At 39.8% G+C, this 9,972-nt stretch overlaps 1 protein-coding gene across 4 annotated transcripts in view; it reads left to right on the top strand.

The window, feature by feature from the left end:
- Nucleotides 1-8,774, top strand: part of LOC109912354 (centrosomal protein of 164 kDa) — a 191,246-nt gene extending 182,472 nt beyond the window's left edge. For all 4 annotated transcript variants that reach the window (XM_048615635.1, XM_048615638.1, XM_048615636.1 and 1 more), the window contains 2 exons: nt 1,193-1,315; nt 8,383-8,774. In XM_048615635.1, coding sequence (XP_048471592.1) covers nt 1,193-1,315; nt 8,383-8,479 — 220 coding nt within the window. In that variant the 3' untranslated portion in view covers nt 8,480-8,774. The remainder of the gene's footprint in view (nt 1-1,192; nt 1,316-8,382) is intronic.
- Nucleotides 8,775-9,972: the final 1,198 nt, after the last annotated feature.

Raw genomic sequence — 9,972 nt, forward strand, 5'->3', positions numbered from 1 at the left:
GGGAGGGCATCAAGTTTAGGCCTAGCAAATGACACCCCTGTCCCCTGTCCAGTCCTGTGAATGAACTTTTAAAAAAAGACAAGAATGGTCATGTTTGATTCGTGGCTTTGTTGATATAACTCTGTAGGACAGCTGAAAGGTTTCTGTACCTGGTCTCGGTGTCCCTGAGTTGGGAACAAGAAGTTGTTTCGGGTCTCCATTTGAGCTTTTTATTGAACCAAAACAGCAAAGAGAGAGTTACTACAAGATACACACTGACATACGGAGTGAAAACTCCGCACACACAAGCCCACTTATGATTGAGAGTAATTTGTATGTGTACGTTTCTAATTGAGTTTGGATTGTAATGATTCCTTCATTTAGTTTATTGCCTGCAAGGGTTCATTCATTTGTTGGGATAAAGTGGTGAGATCAAATACAATACTTCTTTACACGCTGCTCAATTGTACTTTTTTAGAAAGCAACAACTGAAAACCACATTCCAGTTGACTCTATGGGGATCTCACCAGGTCAGTTATGTTCAAATTACTCCCCCCTCCACCCCCCCAAAAAAAAAAACCAGAGTGACAATTTGGACAAGCTACTTGGAAATGACCAAGACTTTATAAAGAGTCAACACCTTAAGTAAAGAACAGAATAGAAAGAGTAAAAGGGAAATAAATACATCCTTATGGTGTTTTTTCAAAATCTAATTCTACCAATTTGATAGTAGAGACTTCATTAGTTGCTTTCTATTTAATAAGCTAAATATGTCAGATGTGACAACAATAAGAATTGTTATCAATTAACTTGAGACTATTGCTTAACCTCTGCTGTGCAGTCCTTTTGCATTTGGCTATTTCTCTGTCAAGTGCTTATTCCAAATAGAGCAGAGCACATTCACAAAATCATTTTAAAGTTAGAACAGTAAGATTCTGGGTAAATTGAAATGATAGTAAAATAATCTGAAATTAAATAAGTATGAATATGAGAGCAATGGTGAATAGCTCTATCGACCTAATGAAATGTCAAAGAATAAAAATGGTAGAAGGGTGAGTCATCAACCTGTGCTAAGGTGTTGTTTTCTTGGTCTAATCACTTGGTACTGTTTAATAAAGGAGATAAATTTGTACAAATTATATTTTTATGGTTAATCTCCATTCTAAGTTACTGTACTGCTGACATTTTGTTTTTTAAATGTTACTTCCTGCAGTGACCAAGTAAAAATGTTACACCAATCACATTCCAAGATTACACAAGGGGACAGAAACTCTATTCAAGGGATGATTGATGCCAATAAAAAATGGCTGGAAAGCTTCAAAAAGGACCCAAAAGTGTATCCTTTTAAAAATTCTAAAACCATATTTAGCACTGTTTAGTACAGAGATTCAAGAACCATTCTGTCTCTTTTGGTTTAAATATGTGAATCTTTTAAAAGAACAAGGCATCAATCTGCTTCAACCAGAAACAATGTTTGGAAAGTAAGAATGACTTAACACTGATAATGCAGCTCAAAATGCTGGTCTTTATTTGTGCCAATTCTAGGTTACTTATGGTGCTGTTAAGCTAAAGAGCAGAGTTTTTAAAACCAATTTAAAATATTACAGCAGTAGCGGGGGTGTAGCAGCTGTTGTGGTATCAGAAGAGGGAAAGAAACACGCCTGCATCTGTTGCTGAGTTAATCCATGGCTCATAGAAATGGAAGATGTCAAAGAATATACCCAGAGGATTGGGGTATGACAACAGAGCTGGAATTGCAAAGACAGTAACATCTTTAAATCTATGTTTTAAACAATGATAAATTTTCCTTTGTGAAAAGTAGCTGAACTATGAGTAAATTGTTGCAGAGATAGGTTTCATTTAGATTGGTGTTAAAAGCAGCGTAGCTCTCCTAACTTCGCTGTATCGCCACAAAATTAGTTAAAAGAAATTCATGTTTTTTCCCCTAGATAATTGCTTATTCCAATTGTTAATGGTCATTGTATCTGAGGCCTTAATTTGAATGTAATTCTTTTTTACCTTTTTAGCTTAATAGGTACAAAATTTCTCTTCAATCGGTGCCATTTGATTATTCATGTGTGTAACTTTGACTTGCAAAGTTTCAGAGAACTCAGTGGATTGGTCAAATGAAGGAGAGACTGAGATCCTTTCTCTCAGAGCTAAGGTTAAGAGTGTATCTGGTAGATTCATAGATTCATACAGTGCAGAAAATGCCCTTCTGCCCATCGAGTCTGCACCGACATAACTGATACTAAAAATGCACTAAACCTAATTTGCTGCATGGGCCCAATATCCTTGAATGTTATGATATTTGAAGTACTCATCCAAATATCTTTTAAAGGTTGAAAGGTTTTCAGCCTCCACTACCTTCCCAGGCAGTGCATTCCAAATTCCCAGCACCCGCTCAGTGAAAATGTTTTTTTCCCGTATCCCCTCAGAATCTCCTGCCCATTACCCTAAAACAGTGCCTTCTCGTGATTGAGCCCCTCAATCAAGGGGAACAGCTGTTCTCTATTCACCCTATCCAAACCCCTTATAATTTTATACACCTCAGTCATGTCCCCTCTGTGCTCTATAGCAAACAATTTTCAAGTCTCACCTTATAGCTCAATATCTCCATCCCAGGCAACATCCTGGTGAACCTCCTGTGTACCCCTTCTAGTGCTAAACATCCTTCCTCTAGTGAGGTGACCAAAATTGCACACAGTACTCCAGATGCAGCCTAACCAACACTCTGCACAACTCCAACATTACCTCCTTGCTCTTTTCCTCTATGCCACGACTGATAAAAGCAACTGTCCCATATGATACCTTAACAATTCTATTCACATGCTCTGCCGACTTCAAGGATCTGTGAATAATTACCCCAAGATCCCTCTGTTCCTCTAACAGTGTCCTGCCGTTCATTAAGTACTCCTTCATCTTGTTTCTTCTTCCAAAGTGCATCACTTCGCACTTTAAATACCTGCCACTGGTCTGCCTATTTGATCAACCCATTTATATCTTCCTGTAACCCACAACCATCTTCTTCACCACCAATCTTGGTGTTATCTGCAAATTTGCTTTACGTAACCATATATATCATTTATGTACGTAACAAACAGTAAGGGCCCCAGTACTGATCCTTGTGGTACACCTTTGGACACCGGCCTCCAGTCACTCAAATAGCCTTCCACCACTATCCTTTGTGTTCTATTACTAAAGCAGCTTCTGATCTATTTCGCCAAGCTTCCCTCAATTCCATGTGCTTTAACCTTCTCAATCACTCTCCATTTGTATGTGTTCCACTTTCCCCAAAAAAGTGATCCAGGCATCTAAAACCTCCCTCTTGCACCAGCTCTTAAGCCACACATATACATCTGTACTATTTTCCTATTTCTAAACTAAATCTTCTAGTACATAGAGGTGTCCAAAATTGTAGAGAGTAAATAGAAAATAAATTATTTCCACAAGTTGACCTTCACAACCTGAGGAGAATAAATTTAAGGTTATCAAGAACATAGAGCATAGAATAGTACAACACAGTACAGGCCCTTCGGCCAACAATGTTGTGCCGATCTATTATCCTACTAAGATCAAACTATCTTGCATACCCTACGTTATACTATCATCCATGTTCTTATCCAAGTTGCTTACTTGTCTCTAATGTATCTGACTCTACTATCACTGCCGGCAGCGCATTCCACGCGCCCACCACTCTCTTTGTGAAGAACCTACCTCTGACATCTCCCCTATACCTTCCTCCAATCACCTTAAAATTATGTCCCCTCGTAATAGTCATTTCCGCCCTGGGAAAAAGTCTCTGGCAATCCACTCTATCTATGTCTCTCATCATCTTGTACACCTCTATCAAGTCACCTCTCATCCTTCTTCGCTGCAATGAAAAAAGCCCTACCTCCCTCAACCTTTACTCATAAGACCTGCCCTCCAGTCCAGGCAGCATCCTGGTAAATCTCCTCTGTACCCTCTAAAGCTTCCACATCCTTCCTATAATGAGGCGACCAGAACTGAACAAAATTTTCCAAGTGTGGTCTAACCAGAGTTTTATAGAGCTGCAACATAACTTCGCAGCTCTTAAACTCAATTCCCCTGCCAATGAAAGCCAACACACCATACGCTTTCTTCACAACCCAATCAACTGAGGTAGCAACTTTGAGGGATCTGTGGATGTGGACCCCAAGATCCCTCTGTTCCTCCACACTGCCAAGAATCCTGCCATTAACCCTGTATTCTGCATTCAAATTTGACCTTCCGAAATGAATCACTTCACACTTTTCTAGGTTGGATTCCATCTGCCACTTCTTTGCCCAGCTCTGCATCCTGTCAATGTCCCGTTGCAAACTACAAAACACCTCCACACTGTCCACAACTCCACCAACCTTCGTGTCATCGGCAAATTTACTAACCCACCCTTCCACTTCCTCATCCAAGTCATTTATAAAGATCACAAAGAGCAGAGATCCCAGAACAGATCCCTGCGGAACACCACTGGTTACCGAGCTCCAGGCTGAATACTTTCCATCTACTACCACCCTCTGTCTTCTATTGAACAGCCAGTTTTGTATCCAGACAGCCAAATTTCTCTGAATCCCATGCCTCCTTACTTTCTGAATGAGCCTACCATGGGGAACCTTTTCAAATGCCTTGCTAAAATCCATATACACCACATCCACTGCTCTGCCTTCATCACTGTCTTTTGTCACATCCTCAAAGAATTCAGTAAGGCTTGAGAGGCATGACCTGCCCCTCACAAAGCCATGCTGACTATTTCTAATCAAACTGTGCTTTTCCAAATAATCATGTTTACTATCTTTCAGAATCCTCTCCAATAATTTGCCCACCACAGAAGTAAGACTGACCTGTAATTCTCAGGATTATCCCTATTCCCTTTCTTAAACAAGGGAATAACATTTGCCACCCTCCAATCATCTGGTACTACTCCAGTGGACAGTGAGGACGCAAAGATCATTGCCAAAGGGGCAACAATCTCTTCCCTCGCTTCCCATAGTAACCTTGGGTATATCCCATCTGGCCCAGGGGATTATCTATCCTCGTGTTTTTCAAAATTTATAGCACATCCTCCTTCCTAACATCAACCTGTTCGAGCATATCTGCCTGTTTCATGCTGTCCTCACAAATATGAAGGTCCCTCTCACTGGTGAATACTGAAGCAAAGTATTCATTAAGGACCCCCCCTGCCTCCTGTGACTCCGCACACAAGTTCCCTCCACTAGCCCTGACTGGCCCTACCCTCACTCTGGGTATCCTGTTGTTCCTCACATAAGCATAGATCGCCTTGGGGTTTTCCTTGATCCTACCCACCAAGGCTTTTTCATACCCCCTTCTAGCTCTCCTAAGTCCATTCTTCAGTTCCTTCCTGGTTACATGGTAGCCCTCTAGAGCCCCGTCTGATCCCTGCTTCCTCAACCTTAAGTAAGCTTCGTTCTTCCTCTTGACTAGCTGTTCCACATGTCAAACACAAACTATCATTTCTCAGCGCACATAGGTGACAGATCTTGATGGAGATGTAGTATCAGAAGCAATGTTGTATATTGAGAAAAGTCTGAGAGTTTCCTGGCCCCCTCGATCCCTGGCAGAAGGCAAATGTAGACTGTGCAGCCTCATGTGAGGCTATTAATTAACTAATCAAGGGCTACAAATTTGTTGCTGAAGCCATGCTTAGCAGCATAATAAACTTAATTCTGATGCAGATTAGACTCAACGTGGAGGGAAATAATGCTGGGCGTGAGAGAATTATTGTGCCAAGTCCACTCTAATAAAGAGCTTGCAGCAATATGAGCTTGTTTGAAGCCCAAGCATCCTAATTAGTTGTTTGACCTGGTAGATTTTTGTTTTGATTGTAGGAAGAGCTTTTTATTAATAGTATTCACCTCATTCATCTGACCTCCTTTGCTAAGAGTAAAAGGCAAGTTTGCAGGCAGGGCCTATGTTGGAGAGTGTTATAGAATGTGAGAGAAACCGGTGGTTGCTTTCAAAGGATTCTGAGAATTACAATCACCAGAGAGAAAACTGACGGAGCCGTTACTTCTGTAACGAAGGTGCTACTATAATTGGAGATTTTCAAAAAGTAGCTGGAATCAACACTAATTTTAAATCAAAGATTTTATTTGGAGAATTGCTATGATGTCATACAATTATCTGAGGCTTCGTACTGTTTCATTTTCCACATCCTTCATGAGCAAAGTGTCAACAGTGGCCAAGTGACTGTAAGAAGTCTCTGCTCCAGGGAGCTATAAATGCTGTTTTGTATGAATCACTAGGAACTGTGCATTGGTACCCATTAATGAGCTGCTGTGATTTATCTGCTCTCTAACTTTTAGGTACCATCTGCTGCAGTGGGTATGAATCATTCTGTGAAGAAAAGGACACAAGTTTTAATTATTTCGGAATGCACTTTCAAATTCATCTTCTGATCTTGTAGAATTGCATTGGACACAAATACCTCACCTCCACTTGACGCCTGTTCAAAGCAATCTGTTCAAATCCAAGGAGTCAATGGCATGTCTGATCTCATAGACATGAAACTTTGCTGCACTACTTTTTAAACTTGCATTTAGTCCTATCACTGTGCTACCTAGTTAAAAACATTCAGCCTGTTTTTTTTTGAGTGTTTTGAGTTAAACTGCACTGATGGCATCATCAGTAGAAATGGCTGGAAGGAGTCAGTGAGGCTAATAATATAAGAACTAGGAGCAGGAATGGGGAATTCAGCCCCTCGAGCCTGCTCCACCATTTGATACGATCGCAGCTGATCTCACCTAAGCTTTAACTCCACTTTCTTGCCCACTTTCCTTAGCTCTTTAACCCATTATTAATTAATTGTCTTTTGTTTCCTCCTTGGATTGATTCAACGTCCCAGCATCCACCAGACTCTGGAGTAGTGAATTCCAGGGATTCACAACCCTTTAAGAGAAGTAATTTCTCCTCATCTCTCTCTTAAATCCACTACCCCTATCCTATTACCTGTTGTTTTAGATTGCCCCACATGATGAAACATCCTTTCTTCATCTATTTTGCAATCCCTTTAACATCCGATATACCTCAGTTAGTTCTCCTCTCATCCTTCTGAACTGCAGAGTATAGGCCTAAGCTGTTTAATCTCTCTTCATAATGTCACCCAGTAAGCTCCTCATCTCCGGAATCAATCTCATGAACCTTCCCCTGAAGTGCCTCCAATACAACTACATCCCTCCTCATGTAAGGGGACCAATGTTGTACAGGATACTCCAGGTGTACTATCACTAATGCTTGTACAGTTGCAGCAACACTTCCCAACTGTTATATAATATTCCGTTAGCAATAAATGCCTTCCTCCATTACCTGCTGTACCTGCATCCTAGTTTTCTGCAATTCATGCACAGGGACACCTAGGCCCCTCTATATTGAAGCTCACTGAAGTTTCTCTCCATTTAGATAAGTTGTCTTTCTATTTCTCCAACCAAAATACCATGAGACAGCTGAATCAATACAAATAAAGATGTAACCCAGAGCACTTCAACTATATCTTAGTTGAGCTGCTTCACATTATTCGTATCACGAATTCCTCCACCTTTGTAATGATTTGAGCTGGTCTAAAATGTTAAGTATAAGATGCCAGAAGTGGCTTGAAATTTTTTTCAGGATTAATAATACTGTTACTCCCTCATTAATGATGAGATAAGTGAAATGCCCTTTTTTTAATTCATTCCTTGGATGTGGGTGTTGCTGACAGAGCCTGCATTTAATGCCCATTTCTAACTGTCTTTGAGAAGGTCATGGTGAACTGCCATGTTGACCCACTGTCTTGCAATTCAGTAGAAAGTCCAGAATTCTGACCTAGAGCATTTTGATTACTCTTACTTATTTGGGAAAGGGTGAGCAAATTCTAAAAGACATTGATGGTGGGCCTTATAATGTCTTCTGGAAATGTCTTGCCTTCTTCCAGCCTTTATGCACTGATTAGTACCGTCATATACGGGCGGCACAATGGCTCAGTGGTTAGCACTGCTGCCTCACAGCACCAAGGACCCAGTTCAATTCCACCCTCAGATGACTATCTGTGTGGAGTTTGCGCATCCTCCCCGTGTCTGCATGGATTTCCTCCAGGTGCTTTGGTTCTCTTCCACAGTCCAAAGACGTGCACGTTAGATGGATTGGCCATGCTAAATTGCCCATATTGTCCTGGGATCTGCAGGCTAGGTGGTTTAGCCATGGGAAATGCAGAGTTACAGAGATGGGGTAGATGGTGTGAGTCCAGCTGGGAAGGTCTTTGGAGGGTTGGTGTGGACTCGATGACCTGACACTGCTTCCATACTGTAGGGATTCAGTGTAAATAAATTTGTGCCAACAAAATCTTTGGCAGATATTGAAATCTTGTTACATTTCCTTTACTTATGTTTTCAGCCCTCTATTCACAAAGACCAGCAGAACTCCATCCGCTCAAGGTTTAATCCAGCTTGGATTGGATGAAAACAATCAAATCAAAGTCTACCACTTTTGAGAAGCTGAGGTCCTTTAACCGTAGTTTCCCTGTTAGATGCATGCAATACAGTAATATTCAATCTGATGTATAAACAGGGTCCTTCTTGAAAAGCACCTATTAATAAACTAAAATAGTAAATATTTTGAATCAGTTGTTGTTAAATAAAGCATTTTCTACCCAGTATTTTTCTAAATAACCCAACTGAGTATTTAGCATGTATGTATAAAGTATGAGAAATTGTGGTGGTGGGTTATCATGATTTCTGCCAGACGTATAATTGAAGTGTGCATAAAATGCTTTATTTATTTTAAAATGCAATGACTTGATGTTTCATTTTGTATAGTGTAGTGTTATTGTTGTGTCACTTATTACCCAGAAAAAAACTCTGATCCTGGGCACAAAGGACAATGCAAGCATTTGCAAAGGGATTCTTCTTCTCAGGCTATATTTTCTTCTGCAAATCCCAATTGTACTTCATATTATACCCAAGATGTAGGATTGCATAGACTGACTCAATCTTTACATAACCTACCCACGATTCACCATATTCTTCTATCACTTATCTTTCCATGAACATTTCTAGTTGTCTCTAGAGGATTATTGCTTCAGTAGCTGTTGCTGCTGACTTATTCCACAGCCTGTTACCCATTTTATAAGAAAGCTTTATTAGTTTTCCCCCTACTGGTTCTAATCATTTTGTGTCCCTGGTACTGAAGCCCATGAGGTCATCTCAAAAAGTCTATCTCCAAAGTTGAGCTGTTCGTCAAAACTGTGAAATGTTACAAATCTAACAGGTAAAATGGGGGAAAAGTAGAAAAAGAACAAAATGGGAGATCTGAGATAAACTGGCGGACAGGAGAGATTAAATGACAGAAGAGCTGCTACATGCAGCGACAAAACTTTCTTTACAGTGCATCTGTTGGTCAAATCGTTCACCACTGTTTATTAATCTTAGCAATTCTTTAATTGAAAGCTTTTCATAGTTTTTAAGAACATCTTTTACTTGTTTTTGCTTTCTTTGATTAACAACATCAAATCTTCCAACCAATCAATACTTTGAATATTTTTTTAAAATTTTCTAACTCAAAACATCTTTATATCTCTGTTTAATCATAGTAACCTCTGTTGCCCTGAAGCTACGTGGTTTAAGCCAGAGTTAATTTTAAATGTAGCATTAGTAATAATTTGTTAAATTCTCTGAATTTATTTATGAATTATTGTTCAGTGGTTTACCTTTATTTATACATATGGATATAAGATGTTTTGTACTAAACGCAATCAAAAAGTGAAATTTGTTTTGTAGTATCTTTGAGTTATGTAGCAAGAGGAACACTGTTTCCCAGACCTCGAGCTGACTACACACCGTGGGATGTTTCCATTCATAGTTTATAATTCCTGCCACTTGTTGATGATACCAAAGTTGGAGGAGTGGCAAACAGTACCAAACAACTACAACAGAACATAGAAAGATTGGCAGAATAGTTAGACAAGTGGCAAGATGTAATTTAATA

Source organism: Rhincodon typus, chromosome 32 (assembly GCF_021869965.1).
Source record: "Rhincodon typus isolate 14 chromosome 32, sRhiTyp1.1, whole genome shotgun sequence".
In the NCBI taxonomy this organism is placed as follows: domain Eukaryota; kingdom Metazoa; phylum Chordata; class Chondrichthyes; order Orectolobiformes; family Rhincodontidae; genus Rhincodon; species Rhincodon typus.